The 24811-nt window shown below is 35.2% G+C and overlaps 1 protein-coding gene across 1 annotated transcript; it reads right to left on the bottom strand.

Moving 5' to 3' along the window:
• Positions 1–394: 394 nt before the first annotated feature.
• On the bottom strand, positions 395–23094 carry LOC123893182 (ferredoxin-dependent glutamate synthase, chloroplastic). The gene is made up of 33 exons (XM_045943110.1): positions 22389–23094; positions 20517–20829; positions 19795–20237; positions 19580–19711; positions 18241–18339; positions 16597–16667; positions 14625–14721; positions 13723–13815; positions 12598–12743; positions 11880–12039; positions 11211–11321; positions 10901–11116; positions 9870–10027; positions 9311–9440; positions 8148–8206; positions 7872–7977; positions 7110–7206; positions 6825–6940; positions 6544–6741; positions 6307–6417; positions 4708–4947; positions 4520–4618; positions 4306–4401; positions 4021–4218; positions 3866–3940; positions 3583–3711; positions 3380–3478; positions 3015–3157; positions 2830–2923; positions 1533–1771; positions 1319–1397; positions 1050–1133; positions 395–910 (listed from the first exon to the last, which is right to left on the bottom strand). Exons 1-33 carry the CDS (start codon positions 22647–22649, stop codon positions 749–751), a joined length of 4854 nt encoding a protein of 1617 aa, XP_045799066.1. The 5' UTR covers positions 22650–23094; the 3' UTR covers positions 395–748.
• Positions 23095–24811: the final 1717 nt, after the last annotated feature.

Here is a 24811-nt window from a genome sequence, read left to right as displayed (position 1 = left end):
TTACATCAACGTAATAAAGCCATTAGAGTTTTATCGAACATGCAGCAACGTACACATATCAATTTGAATTAGAACAAAGAAGGAACTCGTTGATTCAACAATTAAAAATAATTTGAATTTGTTCCCGTGAGCTTAGCTTAGTTGGTAGGGACATCGCACTATATGTGCAGGAGCCCAGATTCGAACCCGGGTCACTCCACTTATTCACCTTTAAGGTGGATTTTCTAGCCACCAGGCTACTTGACCCAAAAAAATAAATTAAATTTTCCATTTTATCAAATGATACCGAGATAAACAGGGAATCATGCCCTAACTAATTTAATTTCACCATCCACTAGGCTACTTGACCCAAAAAAATAAATTAAATTTTCCATTTTATCAAATGATACCGAGATAAACAGGGAATCATGCCCTAACTAATTTAATTTCACCATCCACAAAAACCTCCAATCAGATTTGAATAAACTGCAATTTATTTACAGTTTTATTTCAAATGACTATACAAAAGCATCTGAGGAAAGAGAAGGCTAATGCTTAAAAGGGATGTACAAGAGGGGCTCTTAAGGTGCAATATGGAAAATATGATCTTGAGATTGAATGAAGCCCAGCGAAGTTTTAATGGGAAGATTAATCCCATATTTTGGTTAGTATTTTCACCCAATTGATAGCCTCCTCATCCCTATAAAAATGCAGTGACACAACTATGGCTCCATACCCCGGCGCAATCAATCTTTGCTTGCATTGCTCCCTAAGCAGACTGAAAACTGACCTGCTCCGTTGCAGTTATGTCATACTTGGCATTAGCTTCGGGGGTATCTTCTTCGCTAGGTGGAACCAACTGCCAAAATAGTGATAAATACTTGTCCCAGTCCTTCAGAATTGCCTCACCTTTGTTGCTACCCGTTTTTTCCTTCATACAGAGAGATTAAAAAATGATTGTGCGTTGTGATTATTTAACTTGTATAAAATTGATAAAACCATTTATGATTTTCTGCTTATGTTATAATCGTATATGCATAAGTTATAGTAAATGTGTATTGGGAGCTTACAACATGGGCTTCAATTAGTTTCTTCAGTTGAATCTGCCCTACAGGCGCTGTTACTCGTTGAATTTTAACAATTTCTCTGTTTATCTGTTTCGGACAAATGAAAAATGAAACATTAACAAGATTTCTTTCAAGAAAATAGAATAACAGCTTTCAAGGTTATTATATTTCATTTCAAGAAAATAGAATAACAGCTTTCAAGGTTATTATATTTGCCTCCCATTTGTAACGAAAAATGGAGAAAGCATAGTGAAATGTATTCTGGTATATACCTTGGGAATGAGAGTATCATCCTCATCTAAAATGTAAGCCAACCCTCCTGTCATTCCAGCAGCTACATTCCTGCCCACTCTGTGAAGGTATAGAATATGTGAAAACCTCAGTTAGCTGACATCAAATACTTGAACGAAAATTTACACAGAGAAAGAGAGGTTGAGGATGAGCATGAGCATGAGCATGAGGAGAATATAAAGTAATATTACTCACTTTCCCAGGATAACCACACAGCCACCAGTCATGTACTCACAACAATGATCTCCTGTGCCTTCAACTACAGCTTCAGCAAGTGAGTTTCTGACAGCAAACCGTTCCCCAGCTTTCCCTCTAACAAAGACCTGCCCACCTGTTGCCCCATACAAGCATGTGTTCCCCACAATAGCTGCATCCTCAGGTTGAAACCCTGTCTTGTCAACTGGAGTGACAACTATTTCACCACCAGCAATGCCCTGACAACAATCACAGATAAACATCAGAAAATGTCCCTCAACTTAATCCATCTAACTATAAAAAATTCAGAACAGGTACTACAAATTAAAAACATCAATTTCATACAATATTGTGATAAAAAAAGTGTATTAATTCAGGATAAACTTTATATTCTCAGCTTGATTATATTTCTCAGTTTTATTTTCTATTTAATGGGGTATATATATATATATATATATATATATATATATATATATATATATATATATCTAATAACACCATACCTGAAAATGAATAATTTTGATATTTTTCGTTTGAGAGATGGTATTATATTTCTCGTCTTGATTATATTTCTCAGTTTTATTTCCTATTTAATGGGATAGTTACCAATAGATCAAATACCACCATATTTGAAAATGAATAATTTTGATCTTTTTCGTTTAAGAGATGGTACAATATGTTTATGCATACCATGTTCATAAATCAGAAATCCTTGAAACAAAGGAGGTGCTGTTTCTTGGCATATGATAAGGTTTAACTACACATTTGGTCCCTTACGTTTATTTTAGGTTTCAATTTGGTCTCTTACGTTTAAAAAGTATCAATTTGGTCCCTGACGTTTATTTTAGGTTTCAAGTTAATCCTTTCCGTTAGTTTTGTCACTAACACCGTTTGAACAGTACACGTGTCAGCGTGTCCAATTGCCACGTGTCAGTCCACATATGCAAATTGGCTGCCACATGTGACAAAATTGACGGAAAGGACTAACTTGAAACCTAAAATAAACGTAAGGGACCAAATTGATAGTTTTTAAACGTAAGGGACCAAATTGAAACCTAAAATAAACGTAAGGACCAAATGTAATATTCCCAGGAATGATATTCCTAGGACTGCTACTATAGAAACTGAAACTCCACTCAGATTTTGCTTCACATTCTTACGCTCCCTTACTACTCTCGAAATTTAATAGCACAAGCCTTACACTTTTCATCACTAGATGAGGAGTAAATCAGTCACATATTTCAAGTATAAATTTTCAAAAGAAATTCTCAATTAATGCAGAGAATAAATGAAATACCTTCCCAACATAATCATTAGCCTCTCCTACAAGGCGAATATTCATTCCTGGTGTCAAAAAGCACCCAAATGACTGCCCAGCACTTCCTGTAAATCTGGAAGCATGGAAAAAAAAAAACCATCTTTCAGTTAAATACATCCAGCTTTAAGATATTAGAGTTCAAACTGGATATTAGAACATCTTACGTTATATTCAACTGTCCAGCAAAACCAGTGTCACCATATTTCTTTGCAATAACACCAGCAATACGCCCACAGGCAGAACGATCAACATTGTATATCTTTATGGTCTTACTAACAGCTTTTTCATTTTCAATGGCATCTACAATCTGGACAAAAAGTATTTTATATGTATGACATTTTTCTATAAGGTACAGAAAACTATTTTCTTCATTCAATTGATTTCTCTATTGAAAACATTCCTGGGAGTTCGTAGAACTTCTGAATTTTTAGAGATACTGGGAATCCAGCTTTAAGAAAATTTGTTGTAATGGGGGTGCCAATAGTTTTTTTTTTTTATTGCCAACACCTACAGTTGTTTATAAGGTTACCTCTGGGTCTGCTAGCAAAACATCATCCAGAACAGGACCATTGGTATGTGGCTCCTGATTCCTGATTTCTGTACTGCTCCATTTAGGTAACCCAACATTCTGAAAATGATAATTTTAGAACATGCAAGTCAGAAGCAGGCACTTGTTAAACTCATGCAAAATAAAGGAAAGACAAAAAACATATGATTATAGGCGACACGTACAGAGAGGATATAACTCAGATCTAGATGCTGAGTTTTCACAAGAGATATGTCTCTTGGTCTCAACAATTCTGTTCGGCCAATTATATCATCTAACTTCTCATACCCCAGCTGTGCCAAAGTGCCTCTTACCTGGTCAAATATTAATGATAGAAATAGTAAAAATAGTTATATTTATTCGGAAGGAAGAGGAAAACACTAATTAATCTACATAAAATTTAAAACTAATAAGTAACTTCAAAAATAGAAAAGAACATGAAAGATATCAACAGTAGCCCCAAAATACCTCTTCAGCTACATACAAAAAGAGGTTTACAAGATCACCAGGGACACCAGGAAACCGTGCGCGCAACTCTTCCCTCTGAAATGTGATGAATCAGTAGATAAAGAACAGGTAATCAAACATAAAAGCATGGAATACAAACTCAGTTTTCTAAATACCTGACTGGCAACACCAACTGGACAGTTATTGGTGTGGCAAATGCGAGCCATAACACATCCAGTTGCAATCATTGCCACTGAACCAAACCCATATTCATCAGCACCCATTATTGCTGCCATCATGACATCAACCCCACTTCTAAATCCACCATCAACTCTGAGAATAACCCTTTCTCTGAGTCCATTCGCAACGAGTGTCTGAAAGAAAAATACTCCACAATCAAATGGAAAATAACTTTACATGAAGAATAAGTTGTAATTACAGTTTCATGACTCAATTATAACCTGGTGAGATTCCGTAAGTCCAAGTTCCCAAGGACCTCCTGCATGTTTGATGGAACTTATAGGGCTTGCTCCTGTTCCCCCATCATGTCCTGAAATCTGTAAGTGAATTGCATTATTATATGTTATGCTTTGCAAAAGATGAAGAATAGATATCTGACAAATAAAACTATAGATGCATCTGAAAAATAAATGGATTTCGGGCCTTGGGAGAAACCTGTATAATGTCAGCATTGCCCTTTGCAACCCCAGACGCAACAGTACCAATTCCAGCTTCAGCCACCAGTTTTACAGATACCTTGGCCTTAGGGTTCACCTGTTCAACCGTTGCACCATGGAGATTTTTCCACATTACACTAGAGTTAATTCAAAAGAGACAAGTGAATAGACATGCAAGAGAGTCACCTGGTGAAGATCAAAGATCAATTGAGCAAGATCTTCAATAGAGTAAATGTCATGATGAGGAGGTGGAGATATAAGAGGAACCCCTGGTTTAGAATTTCTCAGCCTTGCAATATACATGCTAACTTTTTTCCCAGGCAATTGTCCACCTTCACCAGGCTTTGCGCCTTGTGCAATTTTGATTTCTAATTGATCAGCATTTGCTAAGAACGTTGGAGTGACACCAAACCTTCCTGAAGCGACCTTATCCAAATGAAAAATATTTTATCAGATTACCACTGTTCACCATAATTCCTATGTGGAGATATTGGGCCCGTTTGTTAGGTATTATAAAAAAAATGATTTTGATACTTAATCATTTAAAAATTAATTTGTAGAGATTTTAAAAAAAGCTGAAGTTGTGTTTGTTTCCCAGAATGAAAATCAATTTTTAAAAAAGAATCAGTTATAAAAAATGATTTTCTGGAGAAGCTACTAAAACAACTGCTCATTTGAAACAGTTTTTAGATTTTTCCCTATTATCATTTTTTAGATTAGCCGACCAGTTTTAGATCAAATACAATTTAAAGAAACCAGCCAGACAAATGAATATCAAAGCTAACTAGTTATCCAATTGGATTAAGAAATAAACGCGGCCATGATGAAATTGAATTTATAACACACAATGAATACTTATTTGTCAATCAAATGTAAATCACACCTCCAAAGAATACACAATGTGTATGGAAGGATCTATAACCTATTAACATCAGCCATATTTTCTTCATGCATATGGACTACTGAGTTATTACTGCAGGAATGCCTTCGCAGGTCCGAAGTTCCACCATTCATGGAGCTTTCTACATGCCTATTCCATTGTACGAAGTGCACAAAATAATTGTACATTCTACACCTATGTTTGAGTGAGTGGGAACAGGAGGCAAGATGTCAACTGTCCATAACAAACTCGAACCCTCCAAGATACCGTCAGACTCTCCCTCAAGTCCCTATATAACTGAACACATCACATAATCCATATGCTCCCTCCCTGCCACGCCAGCATTCCCAAACTGCTCTATCCTAGCATGTAGCAGGCACATGATGGGCCTGAACAGCTGATTTGCTAATTTACTATTTGGGCCCAGATTCTCCCTTAAGGTCCTATCACTATCCACATACTTGAGGATCCAAGTTTGTTATTCAGGTTTAGGAATGCAGGACAAATTTTAAATTTTGACGTTCATTGATGCTTGTTCAGTAATGCACAAGACAATCAATGAGTAACATTAGTTTGTTCTAATCCCTTCATTTTACCAATTTTCATTTAAGGGTGCACACTGTTACAGGATAATGTGGCGAAGTTGCCACAAGTTCCTGAGAATCACATAAAAAACATGCTTTTGCAAGGTATCAGCTAAAGCAATCAGACCATGTTATTTAGTTTGAAACTGAGAATGGTAGTTTTTTGGAAGTTGTGTCCAATAAAGATTTTATAAAATGAAGTATTTTGATTTTGACGAGAGAAGGAATATATAAAACCTAACCATTCGCAGTAAAAAGGATAACTTTACTATAGTCAATAAAGTTTATGAAGCTATTTTCTGAAATCTTAGTGCAAATAACCTGTTTGATAGCACTAGTAGCAGTATCCCCATTTTGAAGACCTTTAAGATGTGGAAGAGTCGGAGAGTAACCATCAACAACATCAGTAAGTGGTTTCCAGCGAATGGGATCCTGGATGAAATATACGAATACATGAAATCATGGTGAATTAAAAGTAAAAAAGTTGGAAAAAAAATGCCTCTATGGAACATGAATGCATCTATATCAACAGTTAAATTGGAATGGAATCTATATTACCTCACCACCTTCCCCTGAATTTGATTTTCCACCTATTCTATTCATTGCAATTGCAATTGCTTCATGAGTTTCCCTAGATATAGCTCCAAGAGACATCCCCCCGGTGCAAAACCGTTTCACAATAGATAAAGCAGGTTCAACCTTCCCCACAGGAATGGGGGCACGATCACTTTTAAACTCAAGAAGATCACGAAGAACCTGCAATGAACAAAAGATCTCTCATATTACTGTTACAATAAAATCTATAATAATGGCACAGAATTATGATTTTCAGAACCCACATTCACAGGTCGATTAGCCAAATATTGTTGATAAACTGAAAAGGCATTTTGGCTTTTCTGACGAACAGCTTTGTGGAGCAACTTTGACATCTCTGGATTATTTGCATGATACTCGCCTTTAAAAAATGTAAATCAGAATCGGTCAATTTCTAATGCACCAGGGATATTAATTTGAATGAAATTTCATCGATAGAACAAACAAAAACAGTCATTCTGTGCTTCCACAAACAATTCAAAAATGCTGACAAATTCTTCAACTTTAAAAAGTTAAGAAGTAAATTATACCTCCTGGTCTGAACACTATAAATCCAAAATTTTCCAATCTTTTAGCTGTATCTTCAGAGAATGCCTTCACCCAGAAAGACAAAGTCTCTCTAGCTAGCTGTGCCACATAGGAAGTAAGAGGGAAGTTTTGTTACAAGTGATTTCTATTATATAGTAAATTCCAAAAGCATGTGCATTCTTCCACTGATACTCAGTTCAAAAACATTTATTCACAAATTCTAAGCAAAAGAAACAGTGCATAATTTCCCCTGAGTGTTGACACATGAGATTTTAAGCCCAGAAAAGAGAAAAGGTAAGTATCAAAAGTCTAGCAATTAATATTGAATTCGCTAAGTTCACATAACAAACCTCAAATTCTCCTTGAAGGAGTCATTCAAAGTAATCTGTTAAAATTGCAAATAAATTTAGTCTATATAATATACTTTTATGGTGTAGCTTAGACACACAAGTTTTATTAGAGAAGAATTCAACAAGAGAACAAAAGGAGAAGTACATTAAAGGAGGATAAGAAATTCGAGAGCAAATTAGATAGATAGAATGTTAGGTAAATGTCATAAACATTCACATTTAAGAGAGAGGTCCTATTATGGCGATTCAAGCAAATGATAAATTAGCTGTAATAACACCTATGATAAATGAGTGATATCAATAATATTGTCGATGAAGTATTTATTTATTAAAATTGAATAGAACCTTCTATTTCAGTTATTTTAACAACATTTCATTTTCACTCATAGTATTGAGTTATGTATTCTTCGTCACCTCATCAAAAGTCAATCCACCAATTTTCGATACACTTCCAGTGAATGCAGCATCCACAACTTCCTTTCCCAATCCATAGATTTCAAATATCTGTGCACCACAGTAACTATATACAAGAAAAATTGATTTGTCAAAATCATGACATCAGTAAGAAAATATGAGAAAATAAACTAATGAACGTTCGAGGAATTATTAATTTAACTTTTTTTTTTAATTTTCTTTCCATAAAAAAAAACATTTCAAGCGTATATTGTCAGGATCACATAAATCATGTACCTTGAAAGCAATGAGATGCCCATTTTGGAAAGAATTTTAAGAAGACCTGCTTTTACAGCCTGGCATGCAAGAAAAATGCAAAAATTTGTCATTAGTTTCTAGATAAGTAATAATATGAAAGAGGAATTCATTAACTGGAAGAACAGTGAAGCAAAATATAAACATTCTGAAGGAGGGAAAACATTCTCCCCCTGAAGGTCAAAGTTAGAATATTCTAAATGTTTTTAAGGTCTTATGTAAGAACTGGCTGGGTAGCACCAAGGGATGTCAACGGGGCGGGGATTGAGCGGGGAATACTTTACCACTCCCTTCCCCACCATCTAAAATGTTTCTCATTCTCTTGCCCATCCCCGCGGATCCCCACAGTTCCCACGGGGATCCATCAACCTTAAAAAAAGTATCAAATTTCTATTATTTTCAATCAAATTAGTTGTAAAAAAATAATAAAGTTTAATCATAAAACAAATACAAAAATTGAGACATTATTGTGACAATAATAAACATCATATATAAACAAATTTATATACATATTGTGTGAAAATATAATTAAAAATAATATATAAAGTACTTAAATATACATTTATAAATGTTATTTTAATAAGATGTTCGGGGACGGAGTCTCGGTGGCGAGGGGGATAAAATCCCATCCCCAAACCTCTCTCGGGGGGGACTTTCTCCTCCATCCCCATCCCCACGGGGAAAAATTCCCCATCTTCGGGTCTCCAAACGGGGCAATCACCACTAAGATCACTATTTACAAATCAAATTGACATCCCCAGTACTTTACTCATACTTATAAGTACAAATCAAATTGACATCCCAGTCAACACATATCATATCAATGGTATCTATCATTTTGAGACCTATTTCTTCATTTTTTTTTTTCATTATACTTCCATCTTTTCCTAATTATGTCAAAATGGCTCTTTGGTTCCATCCAAAGTTAAATAATGAATTAACCCATTTAAGTATGATATTGGGAAATCTCCCTTGGGTTAAAACAAAAAATGCAGCTTTCTGTTGTTTCCTTGAAGATTACTTTTTAAAATGCAAAACTAAATAACCAGGGAATGCACATAGCTGTCATAATTACAACCACTAAAACTAAAAACGTTGCTTTTCAGTTCCACATCCAGAATAGTAGTTTGAAGTTAAGCACTAACCTTGGAGTAATTTTTCTGCGCCTGTTCAATTGATACAGTAGGCATCTTTCCATTCTTCATCAGATTTACTGTTTTATTACTCAAACGCCATTGACGACATGTCTCCAGTGCCAAGTATGGACACACAGCACTAAAACAGACAAATAGATATATCATGTGGTGCACAACAAGAAAAGGGAATTCAACTGACCATGATTCCCAGTTTTCTTTGCTGCAAACAACTAGTGCAAGCTGGAACTAATTCCAATAACATTAAACAATTTGTTTCATGGAAAAGTAAGACGATCAGATTTATTCAAGTTCAATTGAAAAAAATGTCTTTGTTACAAGGGTAAGAATGCTTGCTATCGTATCATAAAAATGGCAAACCAACATGAAAACACAAATAAAAATATCTTCAATTTAATACCCAGCCTAAATCATATAAAGAGATTAAAACATAACTCCAAAGGTAAGATTAAAGCAAGGCAGAGACAATAAACTAAAACACCATGTCTAACAGAGGCTTAAATGGAGGCAATGAATTCTTTTTGGAAAGGACGTGTAGGCATTGAATTACCTTGCACCATATCCAATTAAACAGGCAAATTGATGAGTGCTAAAGCACTGAGAAGTATCCGCTATTATTGAAGCTGACATCCGAAGGCCATTCTGGATTAGATGCTGATGAACAGTGCCAACAGCAAGAAGTATTGGAATTGCAGGATGAGTTGGTTCCTGGGACCAAGAAAATGGATTGTATAATTAGCCCCACCACACACACACACACACAAGGTTAATCAAAGTTTCAACACAAAAAATGGAATCTTAATGTACAAAGATAGTATCATACAAGAATAACAACAACCGGTGCTTTTTTCCACTAGGTGGAGACAATACCTAGATCAAACCACACCAGAATTCCTTGCTAAGAATTAAATCCAGCTAAAATCCATTTAACTCGGTCTCTCTTAATAATTTAGCCTGTTGTTTTCCTTGAACTACCTCTACCTATTAGATAGACCATCTTCAATCTGATCTATCCTCCTTATCGTTACTTCTATATGTCTTCACATATTTCCAAAACAATCTAAAATGTGAGACTACACGACCATCTTCAGTCACTTAGAGTGGAATATTTGCCTAGTCTTTACAAATTACACAGAACATTATGGCCATATTTCTAGCATATGTGAGATCTTAACACACCTCCCTCCCACCCAAGGCTGAATATCTAGAATATGAAGTTTAAACATGAAGGGATGGCCCAATATTATATTTAGTGTAGACTTTAATATCATGCTAGAATCTAGAATGAATCAGCCTAAAATCAAACCCAAAAGCTAGCTCAAGAAGAACATCCACCCGAGTCTTTATAAGGAGTGCATTGGTCATGTATTGAGCCAAAGGATCTTAACAATCGCATATCAAGTTTAGTAATTATCAAATGAAATACGTACCAATTAATCACGTCTATCTCTACTATACACTTGAAAGCTAATATATATATATATATATATATATATATATATATATATATATATATATATATATATATATATATATATATATATATATATATAGATAGATTTGCTATTAGATGGTCCTTACCAGTGCTTCTGAACGGTCTGAAAGAATAAGCAGCTGGGAACCATTTCTAACAGCTTCATCTGCAGCGTCGCAAAGCTTATTTAATGCTTTCTCCAAGGAACCATCAATCCCCTTAGTTATATCAAAAAATGTGTGCAACACTTGTGGTTTTAACTGGGAGTCTTTTAGCAATGATTCAAGTTCCCCTTCATTCAATACCGGACTAGATAATATAACCTGCTCCAGAAACATACCATCATTGTGTGTGAAGTCATCAAAATCATGGGAATTATTTGACGGTGACAAACATTACAGATGTGTGCTAAAATACCTGTGAAGCATTCTCTGGTCCTATTTCCAATATATTCCTTCTCTTCCCTATATTTACTTCAAGAGACATAACTAACCCTTCTCGAAGCGGATCGATTGCCGGATTTGTAACCTGTTGGCATAAAAAAGATATCACATCCAAACATTTGTAACCTGTTAGCATAAAAAAGATATCACATCCAAACATCAATAAAAAATAGTGAGTCTATAACTGCAACAGAGTGAAGATTTACTGTATTTGATAGTTATTGAAGTCTAGGCAAGTTCAACTTCAAAGTTAGGAATTTAATGGTAGCCCAAAAGTTAATAAAAAATCTTTAAATTAGTCAATAAAAAATCTTTAAATTAGTCAATAAAAGGTGTATTAGTCAATTAGACAGAGAGCTTACCAATATCTCAGTTAATTTGGCAATGAAATAAAACATAAGTCCATGCATGTGTGTGTATTATATAATATATTTATGAGTTTTATGAATTTTGTAGAATCTTACCATCCGTTAGTTAGACGAGAAATCATGTATAAATATTGAATAGGAGAAATAAGGATGGAGAAAATAATTCATACAGTTGTTAGTTCTATTGTGAAATGAGTATTCTTTTGTGAAGAGGAACCTTTGGAAGAGAGGGAATTACTTTGTAGAATAAATTGTAGGAAAGTGGTCTTGCTTACCTGTGCAAAACGTTGCTTAAAGTAATCAAAAAGCATGTGAGGTTTCTGAGATAACGCTGCCAATGGAATGTCATCTCCCATACAAAATGTAGGTTCCTTTCCTTGAGAAGCCATACTCTCAATCACCATCTGGACATCTTCACTTGAGTACCCAAATGCCCTGGTCTCACCAAAGAGCGGTTAAGTAAGAACCATATAAGATGTTGCATTGTAAGCTGCAATGAAAAGCAAACCCACTTTCCCATCAACATGCTAATGAACATTATCCTAAAATTCATTACATCACAAAGAACTACCAAAGATGGTGTATTTTAAGCTGCAATGAAGAGCGAACCCATTTTCCCATCAACATGCCATAGAACATTAGCTTATAAAAATTACAACATTACATCACAGGAAGCAGCCTCAATTCAATGAACTTGATACTGAAAAACAGGGGACACTACCAATAAAGGTCCTTTTCCTACAACCTAGAGAAGAATATTTACTTTAGAAAAAAGTAACATGTTATTGTTTAAATAACATTTTTCAATCAAAACCAAATTTGAATCCTCAAAAAAAAAAAAAACAAAAAACAAATAAGAAGCACACAGAATGCTTACGCAACAACAGTGGGTAAAGCAATGAGATTTACGGGATTTAAATTGGCAACACTTTAAAGCACAAATTCCCTCATCAAGTATATAAACTAAGAGCAAAATCTACATAGAATTCTCACTGTTGGTGTCTTAATACTGCATCATTCTCCATCACAGATGATGAAAGAAAATTCTCAGACTTCAAAGACCGCAGATTTTCCTTGATCCAGTTCCCATATGGGTTTGACAAGGCTACTCGTTTTTTAACCTCCATATTCTCATAGACCTGCCACAAAAAAGTTTTGGAAAGTGAATTAAACCCATGAAACAGCATATTCAACCTTTTTAACATGACATTGAGAAAAATATTAGGAAAACAAACGAGAAATATATGTTTTCATACAAGAACTCAGACATTGGCATCCACAATATAAGACATTGGAATCACAAACTTGTTAGAAACTCAGAGAGGGAAGAAAGTGAGAGAAAATGAAATAAATTGAATGCATTAGAATGTACTGAACTGATGGTTACTGATGAATCTTAATATTTATACCGAGACTGAATAACAGAATTATTTACACCAGTAAACCAACTCTATAAAGTAATTGTAACAAAGCTAGGAAACTATATTGGGCTGTGGCCTTCGTTGATCACATGCCCATAGTACAAAGCTAATACAATGAAGCAATGAATGACATAATAATGAAATTTGTCTATAATAATTTTTGCACTGTGAGTGTGATGCTCACCATGTAGTAATACATTCTTGCAAATGATATAAATAATTTTACCAGTCAACTAGACATAAGTTATCCAATGTGACATCAAAAGAGCTGTTCTTGAGTAAAAAATTTAGGACGACTCATGAAACTTCCATTTATAAGCTTTCAAACAAAACCCTTACATCTCTTTTACTAATTCATATAATTAATATGATGTAGTTCTTCGATCTCGACTAAGTTTTTCTTCTTTTAAAAGGCTAAAAAGAATAAAACTTTACTTCATTAACAAAATTTCAGTATCAATAGATAAGGTTATAAAAGGAGAGTTAGTGTGTTTTTTACAGGGAAACTCTTGATACATTGAGCAACTTTTGTTCACATTGGGGAACACAAAACAATGCACCAAATAGAAGAAAAACTCTTAGTTGGATAAATATCTAACTCAATAAATAATACTGATATTTGCAGGAGCAAACAACCAATACAAGATAAAATATGTCTATGTTTATAAGTGTGATTAGAAAATATTGCAGTCCGAACCTGGCCACCAAGTAAATCAACCGTTATCATCATGCCTGGACCTAATCGGCCTTTCAAGATAACCTTTGACTCGTCCACTGGTACAACACCAACCTAAAAGAGAATGAGAAAAAACATAATATCTTAAATCAAATAGTTGAAAGTCATCAAACTAAATCATTGACTTTAGAATTATGACTCTCATTACTACTCTCATATTGTTTTGAGTACATATTAGTAATAAAGACGCAGCATTCAAAAATAATTTTTTAAAGGAAACAAATAATTAGATTACAACATTATCCGAGTTAAGACTGATAAAAAGGCATCCAAAGAAAAGGAAAAGCAAGACCTACACTCAAAGGATGCGCAGAAAGAAAAGAACAGAAGAAAGGTCAGAAAACTAATATCTGAAATAATGTCCTTGAGTGTGTGTGTGTGTGTGTGTGGTCCGATTTTCAAAGGGGGGGATACATCTTAATTGGATAATACATGCAAACAAAAGTCTTCGTTTAATCTAAACATTTGTAACTCAATAATAGCAGCAAGGTTAAACCAAACAGTTGAATAGTTTAGAATGATCAACTTGCATTACACAAAGGGGATGTACAACAAATATATACACACACAAAATAGATAATCTCTCAAAATAAGAAAAATAATAATCTGAGGAAAATGTAAAAGCGGCTAAATAGTCTTTGATTTCCATGTATCTCAACAACGATAAACTGAGAATTTGAGATAATAGAAGATTCGGTAAAATTGATTTTATCAGATCTTGGCTTTTCAAAGCCAATACGCACTCAAAACAACATTATCCTTTAAGTTCTAGAATCAGAAAAGTAGAGCAATCGTCTGACCCATGAAATCATACAACTTTAAATCAACCATATTATTCAAGGGATAAAAGTTAGGGATTTCACCTCAGAAGCAACATAGACCATGTTGTCTGATGTTCGCCAATACCGAGCAGGTCGAAGTCCATTACGATCAAGGCATGCACCAACAGTTTTTCCATCACTGTGACACGTAAATTGGATTAGCAACACTCACAGAAAAACAACAGCTTTAAGAGAAAAGGTTATTAAAAAAGTTCTCTACCTATTTACCACAGGATAATTTATTAAGCAATGGACAAACTGTTACCTAATGACAATGAGCAGAACCAAAGTAAATTCAATTTAACAGAGTGATTTTCTCCAAATAATGCGGAAACAATATTTGGATGTTGTAATGAAAATACAGCTCCAGATGCTATAGTTAAATTTTTGTCTTCAATTCCTATATTGTAGTCTCATGCACAAAGCATGCTAATTTGAACTCTACTTAGCCAAAAAACTTAAAATAAAACCTAGTCAAACATTGGGATACAACCTGTATCAAGAACGATTTCTTCGTGAAAGAATACTGTAAATCAAGAATCAAACTGGATACAATTCCATGGACCCTTCAACCTCTCCTTTCCAATAAACACAACACAATATAGAGTATCAGAATATATTACTTCTTAATGGTTAGCTAGCTGTACTCTGAGAACCTGTCACAATCAGACAGTTCTATCTGTTTTTTTTTTTTTGAAGAAGCTAAATTAGCCCACTCAAATTGGCACCAGAGAGAATCGAACCTCAGACCTCAAGAGGAGCACACTCCCAGGTCCCAAGCCAATACCAATGCACCAACCCAAGTGGGTTCGACAGTTCTATCTGTTTACTGTCACTATAAGAAAGCTAAGGCATAGTTAGATAGTAGTAGTTTCTTATAACCAGTTACTTACTACAAATACCATCTACGAGACTGAAGTCATTAGAATCACTTTCATCTAGGGCCATTAGAATCACTTTCATCTAGGGCTCAAGTGGTTAATGTGCTCCCCCTAGGACGAATCGTTCGGGAGAACCCGAGTTTGATTCTTGTTGGGAACAATTGTTGGCCAAACTTTACTTACCTCATGGCCGAACTCTGGATTACCAGGGTCCCCTTTCCTTGGGAACCAGTGGGTTAATACAAAAAAATAAATATAATAATAATAATAAAGGTTTCTGACCTATTATTCTCTTTCTATCTAAGCACTTTCTCTCAATATCTCTTTTTTTCTCACGCCTGTTTGCACTACACAACAATAACACCCAAGCACAGAGAGATTAGGACCCAGGGCCGGCCCAGAACCTGGACAAGCTGGGCTATGGCCCAGGGCCTCAAAAATTTAAAATTATATCAGGCCCATCGTTCTAATGATATATTAAATATTTGTCTACCGAAATTTGTTATCAGAATATATTAATTGGTCTTTTGGCAGCAGTCTTTTCCCATGACGATTTTTTGTTAATTTTATTTACTTCCTGTGACAGTTTTAAAATTTTATTTGGTATAAGAGGTTTTTCTATAAATAGAACCACTCTATTACTCAAATAACTACAATTTTTTATCTTTTATTATTTTATTTGTTATTGTTTTTTACATAAAGAATTAATTTCTAAAACTAAGATTCAATTTTATTATTATTGATCAGGATATGACAATTTTTTATATTATTTACATTTTAAATAAAAGATCACTCATTTTAAAAATTTTGATTTTTTTATTTTACTAATTTTTTTTTTATTTACAAAGGGCTTCTATGTAATTCGCCCGGGGCCTCAAAATGTGTTGGGACGGCCCTGTTAGGACCCCATTAACTCTGTTTTTACTTTTTGTTTCTATTGACCAAGCTTTGTTGTATAGTGTTACCACTTATTAGAATAACCAATTGTTTAGTTAATGTTGAAGACTGCAGTAACAGTTCTGAGTTGGTTGTTGTATTGTAACTTGATAAGTCAGCTTCTGACAAATGTACTCTAAACTATCATTGTCTGATTTGTTTCTATCTGAAAGATGATGTGTGTCGGATAGTTATACCTGAATAAAAGCAATGCGGGTCCATCCCATGCTTCCATCTGGCCCTTGTAGTAGTCATAGAAGTCAATCGCCTAAGAATTAAAAAAGCATTACGGAAACTTCAATACAGAAACTGGAGAGAAAGAGTTATTGCAAGAAATGATAAGATGCAACAAAACAGCAGAGTTTTCATTTTTGCATGAGCAAGAATGAACAATGAATGTCCTTAATGACTATAATTTTGCATAACAAGCATGAACAATGAGTGTCCTTAATGACCCTGTTCAGCTGCTCTCAGATCATTCTTCCATCTCTGACAAGAGGCCTTTTTCCATTAAATGATCAATTTTCAACATATTGCAGGTCTTGGATGATCAACCCATTCTCTTCCCTCCTACCCTTTTGTGCATTTTCCTATTTTCAAACCCTGCTTTGGCTCCCCAATTTTGTTCGCTATTCCTTTATCTATCTCTATTTCTTTCTCATCTTTGTCCTATTTCTTTCATTGTGATTCTGTCCTCTTTGTTCAGTGGTACAAGGGCTGCTAATAATGATAGTTTTGGTTAATTTTATTTATTGCAATATGTTTCTGGTTTATTGTTCTTGAAATAAGCTATTAGTTTTTTTAAAAAAACATTTCTGTAGTTTTTAGTAGACTTTTTGCGTATACTCCCTCCTGGCATTAGATATAAGCAAAAAAGTACATGTATTTAGACCAAATTTGTATCAAACATGTTGGATATTCCGCCTTCATTGCGGTCCGCCCCCGTCCGCCTAATTGCGGCATTTGGGTTGCCTTCATTGCAGCCTCCAACACCTTCATTGTGTTGGGTGTGAAGGGGTGGATTTAGTCCCACATTGCTAAGAGATATGGCCTGTGTAGTGTTTATATACTAGAGGCAATCCTCACCTTACAAGCCGGTTTTGTGAGGATGAGTTAGGCCCAATATAAAATTTGACATGGTATCAGAGCCTATCCTAGATCTATTGTTGGGCTTCCCGCATCGTCCACGCTTCAGGCCCATTGGGCCTGAGCGTGAGGGGGTGTGTTGGATATTCCGCCTTCATTGCGGTCCGCCCCCGTCCGCCTAATTGCGGCATTTGGGTTGCCTTCATTGCAGCCTCCAACACCTTCATTGTGTTGGGTGTGAAGGGGTGGATTTAGTCCCACATTGCTAAGAGATATGGCCTGTGTAGTGTTTATATACTAGAGGCAATCCTCACCTTACAAGCCGGTTTTGTGAGGATGAGTTAGGCCCAATATAAAATTTGACAAAACACATGTACTTTATTGCTTATATTTGAGGTAGGAGAGAGTATATCATATTCACATTATAGTTGTCATGTTTCTGCTACAGGCCCCAATGTCATATGCCATACTTTTAGGACTGGTTCTAGGCTTGCCACCATGAACAACTATCTGCCATTAATAGCATAATTACCAACTGCACAAGGAATTTCTCTAATATTTTGTAGTATTCGATAAACAAAAGCAATACTGGCAAATACGAGATACAGAATACAATAAACCGGATAGCATGTGTTTTTATCTGGATAAAAAAAGTGGATCGAGCATGCTTTAAGTGAGAATGTATATCCGTGAAATGGGGACATTTCATCAATGTGCAGAAAATACATCCATTATTCAAAAGGGGGAAGAAATACCTCGGGGTATTTGATTGTCAGTGTTGGATGATTTTTGTAAGCCTCTGGAACAAGAATCATCATGGACTCCTCAGGGCTTCGACCACTTCTTATTAATAACTGATCCATATGAGACCATTCAGATTCAGATATAAACATGACTAATAACACAAGTAAAGTCTACAGAACTTGATACACAGAAAAATCTCAAAAACAGAGGGATCACAAAACAGTACAACTGAGGAATTTGTATGTCATAAAGTAGGGAACGCAACAGATAAAGTAGGAGGCTCAAAAAAATTATTAAGAAAAATGATGAGAAAGTGTCTTCAGAATAACCCTTGCTAAGTGGACCATCATTTTCTTGCTTTCCGTTTTTCTGTTTGACGGTACTACCTTTGTCCCTTTCATAAGCCCCTTTCATAGAGTGCAAAAGGGTGCTTATAAAAAGGAACAGATGTGGTATTTTACTATGATAAAAGAAGAAATAGGTTCAACAAAAATAAGAGTAATGTAAACAAGAATAAAATATCTGCCTAGAGTAAACAAACAGGACTAATAAAACACTTGAACAAAAGATTAGCAACTCTAAAGAGCTCACTCACCTATCCCTCAGTAAGTCCTCATATGAAACTATCAAATACCCCATTCCAAATAAATCATGAGCAAAACACCCAAATCATAAAACTACTATAGAATATATGTGAAGCGAAGGAACAAGCTTTTAAAAACATTTCACCCCTAATTATGGATTGTCGCTTACTTATAAACCACTACTGAGGCCATTTCATTATCATTATGGGACTCTTAACACACCCCAATTACACTCTGGACTGAACATCTTAAGTGTGACCCAATGGCTCAATAATGGGCGGCTCAATCAATATAGGATAGGCTCCAAAAATATCTTCGAATTTGGTTGTAACTAACTCAACTCCACAAAGTTGACTTGTAAAGTCCTATTTATAACTGTTAAGAGTCACACATTGAATGAGATAAGGTCTAAAAATATGTTTATAAGTGGTAGGTAATGTTGACCTTACAAGTCGGTTTTGTACGGATTGAGTTAGGCCCAACCCAAAATCAAAGATGATATCAGAGCATATCAAAGATTCGTTGAGTTACCCTAACTATATATGGGTCATGCTTACATCTGCCCTAAATGCACTACTTTTGAGACAATTTCTACTTGTAGGTTCCTTAACATGTGCCTTTAAGGAACAAGTTAGCATTTGCCAACATATATTTATAAGATTATGAGGATCATATCTTTTTCAGCAACTAATTATAAACGAAACATTATCAAGATCCTGTAGCAGAAGGAAGGAACTAATAGCATTATATATAGTTATTGACATACTTCTGCAGCACTGTCAAGATTTGCCGAGTCTGATCCTTTTGGATTTCCAAATGGACGAATTTCATTTTCACGACCTCGCCATACAGGTGACTTCAATGAAGGCTCTCGTGATTGCATCCAATTCAAGTTTCCCTGCACATACAAAGCCATTTCATGAATCTGCCCAAGGTAAAATTCCATGGGAAAATTTTTAATTCCAAAGAAAGCAGCTCAACCTGTATGGTGTTGATCTCTCCATTATGACCAAGAAGTCTCATTGGCTGTGCAAGAGGCCATCTAGGACTAGTATTTGTGCTATACCTTCGATGATAAATGGCAAAGGATGATTTATAAATATCATTTTGAAGGTCAGAATAAAATAACCCCAAAACTTCTGAGCGAAGCATCCCCTTGTAAACTATTGTTCGATTGGATAAAGAACAAAAATAAAGCTCATTTCCCCAACTTTCCGAGCTTACTTCTTTTTCAATCAGTTTCCGACAAATGTACAGTTCCCGTTCAATGTCTTCGATATTTTCTTCCTTCGCAATCTTGACAAATACCTGCTGTATATTGGGCATGGCCTCCTTTGCATAATAACCTACAACAGAAGTATTTACAGGGACTGGCCTCCACCCAAGCACCTCAAGACCTTCTTGCTTAAAAATATTTACAATAACTGAAGAAAAAATTAAAATTACGTGTCAGAACACAAACTACTGTGCTAAAGTGAAAAACTCACTTTGATGCATTTAAAAGAAGCACTACACAGGCTATGATGGCAGCAACAAAACTTTGCATACTGGGTCCATTAGAAATATTTGAAAAAAATTCCTTAACCAAATGAGTGAATGTGTGCACAAACACATAAGCATGCTAATCTTAGTGAAACCATAAAAGACAAACATCATGCAAGCTTAGTTAAATCAGGCCCCTTCAAAATAAGAACAATTATTACCATTCTTGGCCTTATTCGTAAGTTCTACATCTTTGGGTAGGAAAACCATTCCAACACCAGTGTGCAGCTTATCAAAGGAAGCAATCCCTTGCTTGTTTGCCCAATTGTCAAATAGATCCCAAGGAATTGCGGTCATCACTCCCGAACCATCACCAGAGTCATTATCTGCACCACATCCCCCACGATGTTCCATACAGCTTAAAGCATTTAAAGCATCCTTGACAATCTCATATGATGCCTTATTTTCCAAATTGGCAATGAATCCAACACCACAGGCCCCTCTTTCTGATAGTATATCCTCCAAGTTTGCAACCTAACCAACAAGCAACTAGAATCATTAAACATGTTGATATGTAAATTACAAGCCATGCTGGTGAAAGAGTTCGTGAATGAAGCATTGAGAGACAATTTTCTAAAATAACGCAGACCCGTTGGATCAGCCTTTAAATCAATAGCAATGCAAACTGCTAACTATTGAATGAAATTCAAGGCAGGGTTTAAAAGCACACTTAATTGTTACCGTACTACATACGGATTATGGTCCCAATGCATTCCTAGAAAAGCAACAAAAATAAACACAGAAAATTGCATTTGGGCACCTGATACTCTAGAACGCATCCCTGAATTATGTTTCAAAAGTATCATAATTGGGAAACTCTAGGGGCTGGAATCTTCACAGTCTGCTTCTTCCAGCACTACTGGAATTTCTGAAAAGAATAGCACCTTCAAATGGTGCTGAATAAGTTTTATCCAAGGACAAGAGTTTAACTATACATTTATTGACTGCAGTGCGAAGAAGGATAAATCCCGCTAAGTATTATCACTCATCAGCCCATTAGTTTCATAACTATCTTGTACGAACTCATATCTAAGGTCCTCTTTATAAGGTTGAAACATAAATTTTCTGATACAGTTTCAGAGAATCAAAGTGCCTACATTGCGGTCTGAGAAATTTTTGTTTGAAAGCAAGTGAAGTAGCTACAGATATCAAAAGGATAATAAAGTGCAGTATATAGACTTCATGTAGGATTTTGACAGGGTGATTTCCAATATAAGCTTGTTGACATGGATTTCTAAGTGTCCATCAACAGCTACACTTTTTGAAATAGAGAGCCTCAAGATCCCTCTGATCTTGATTTCAAGGGGACATCAGCCACTTAGGAAGGGGGCACTATGCCCCCGTTCACCTGGATGATTGTTGCTCTTAATTTTTGACTTTCCATTGACTCAAACAAGGTTATGAGTATTCTCAATAGAGGCCCTTTTGAAATGACCTCTCTATACCCAACTTTTTAAGTTATCTCTTATCCTTGGTTAAACCGTTAAAACTTAATCTAGCTAAATTATTCGTTCGGCACTTGGCATGCAAGCTTATATGAGAAAATTCAATTCACATACATAGCTGGCTTGTTTCCAACTTTCGCCCAGGCCACCAAAATATTTACAAAACAATCCGCAAAGGCAATTGTGATCACTACATCAAGCTTTTTATGATATACTCCTATAATATATCCAATTTTCCGTTTGTCTTTCATTCATTTGTAATAATTCTATATTTATTAATTTTTTTAATGAAAGAGATTCTATATTACTGTAATTTTTCGCATTAACAAGGATCATCATCACAAAGCTACAACAATTTAAAACCATAGAAGCCAAGGATCATGAATAATTGTGCTTTACATAATTCTCACACAACCATTTCTTCAGTCAAATTCAACTCAAGTCAACTCTCTATAAACTAGAAAATACTCATTGTCTCGAATGATTTTTCACAGCGGTGTTTCAATTTAACGAAACAACAATACAATTGAAGAAGAAGAAAAAAAAAGTCGCTGAGCAAAAATAGTAACCGGTGAAGAAAAAACGGACCTGAGGTTTTAAATCAGAAGTCGAAGAAGAAGGAGGAGGAGCAGGATTAAGATGATTATCAAGTTGAAGAACAGCTTTAACGGAGCTACTACGACGGAGAGTAACCGGAGAAATAAACGGCGTTAATCTCCGATTATACCGTTTAGATGATTTACGTCGGAAAGGAGCGAAATCGACAAGCAAGTGACGGTTACCGACGGAAGTAAATGTATCGGAGAGACGAAGTAGTTGAGAAACCGATGACACCGTATTCAGCGCCATCGCAAGATGAGAGAGTGAGTGTGAGAAAGAGAATGAGTGGTAAGTGTTTGAATAAATGATTGTGTGAGTGAGAATGAAGATAAAAGGAAGAAGAGGGAGAGGTCATAAAATGCTTAGCTCATATACACCACCAACTTCTCATTCCTTTTTTCGTCGAGTTTTTGTGAAGGGTGTTGGGTTTTTGTTGTGTGTGGTTTGGTGTATGGTTATAGGGTGTGCGTCACCGACCTTATCTTGATTCTTCCTGGCTTGTTGGATGGTGGTGATGATGATAAAAAGGATCACGTTATGCAGGTAGGAATTTATGCTATACTTTTTACTTTTCAACCAATGAAATTCTAATTCTGTGTGTAAAGTACTACAAATCAGTGAAGTGTTGTTTTTAACTAAAACTTTGTCGTCGTTTATTCCACTGTACAGTGCAGCACACTAGTAAGGTTCCTTTGACTCAAACACTGATAAATGATTAATGTTCTTGGTAAATGATTAACTCGGTCTCTCACAATTTTTTTCAATAAATTTTAATTTTCAACAAAAATAATAAATGTCACGAATTAGTTTGAGTAGTAGTTTTTGGGTCAAATGTTAGGAGTTCTTTAGGTTTTGATTTTATAACAATTATTGTTTTCGATTGGCCTAAGTACGACTCAACGTTGTGCACAATCCAGACAAGCGTCGAGCACAGTCCACACAAGTGTCGAGCATGAATCACTTAGACGTTGAGCTCGGCCTTTCTAGGTCGTCGAGCACGACCCAATTGCATGTTGGCCAAAAGCCATGTGTCCCTGCTCAACGGTCGCAATATCCTACCATCTTGTAACGGTCGACATCGGAATGATGGACATTAGTGCACATCAAGGTTCCTCGGCCATTTTTCGACAGTCATTGATGGTATTTACTTCTTCCATATATCTCCTCTTTTAGTTAGACCTTAATTGTATGGACCTCATGGTTCACATCAGATTGAATCTTTATGTAAATGTAAGATAACTGAAATGGTAACGGTGCAACAAATTAAAAGCTTAAATGACCCATGAATACATCCGACGTTTAGAACTAAATTGACCTTTAATTCTAATTTTCTATTATTAAAAGTTAGTGAAATTGTGGGGGATTCTATAAGGGTTGAAGGTTGACCTGAGCTCGAAGTTTTACTCATGACAAATGCTAACACGTGTCCTAAAAATACATGATAAACAATTTAATATAGAAATATACCTCGCAAAAGTTGTGCATTTAGGTTTTCAAAAGGTATTGTTGTCTCTTTCAATGCAATAATTCTACTTTTACGTTTTTTGACGTGTGCCCTTAAGACACACATTAGGAAGACCCTTCCTTGTATAAGGGTGTGTGTAAGCTTCACATCAGTCTTATCCAAAATCCAAAATGGAGGTGGAAGTAATATTATGGGTTGTAGGTTGATTGAAAAAATTTGTTAGATGATGAAATTAGACTGAGAGGTGAAGATGAATCATGTTTATTGAGAAGCAAATTATTTGTATGATGGTCTAGCTAATATGTCAATCATGTTAGATGGTGGTTTCAACACTTTTGAGGAGTGTTCGACTCAGGTCAACGATCGTTTTAATATTGATGTGTCAAGAGTGTTAACTCCTCATCTAATATTTTTTCCAATTGGACTTCAATCCCCTGGTATTTCAAAAAATAATAATAAAATGTTTGGTCAAATGGTAAAAAAAAAAAATTAGTCATTTAACTAATCTCGTTTAATTTATTATTGTAGGGCAATTTTATTTGATTTTTTTTTTTTATTTGTAGACAAAGTGGTAGATCATTATTGAAATTCACACACAATTATAAGATCTTATATTTGGATTAAGATAAAAAACATTTAACCTAGCAATATCAATATTGTTAGTTGAATTAAAATTTATAATTATAAACTTAATTTTTACTCACGGTGAAAAAGCTTATAGCAAATCCAAAATGAAAAAAGTAAAAACTATCAAATAAAATGATTAGAAAGAAGTTTATTTATATCATTTTGAAGGAAAATTGAATTGAGTAATAGTACTGTCATATGTGTTTGTCAAAAAAAGAGTATTGTGATGGGTGATGGGTGATGGGTGATGGGTGATGGGTAAGGCATAAACACGGATACCAAATGGTATGGGATGCAGAGGATTGGTTCCTGAAGCGAA

This window comes from Trifolium pratense, linkage group LG6 (genome assembly GCF_020283565.1).
Source record: "Trifolium pratense cultivar HEN17-A07 linkage group LG6, ARS_RC_1.1, whole genome shotgun sequence".
NCBI classification, from domain to species: Eukaryota; Viridiplantae; Streptophyta; class Magnoliopsida; order Fabales; family Fabaceae; genus Trifolium; species Trifolium pratense.
Note: the sequence above shows the minus strand (reverse complement) of the source record. Positions and strands in the feature narration are given on the sequence as shown.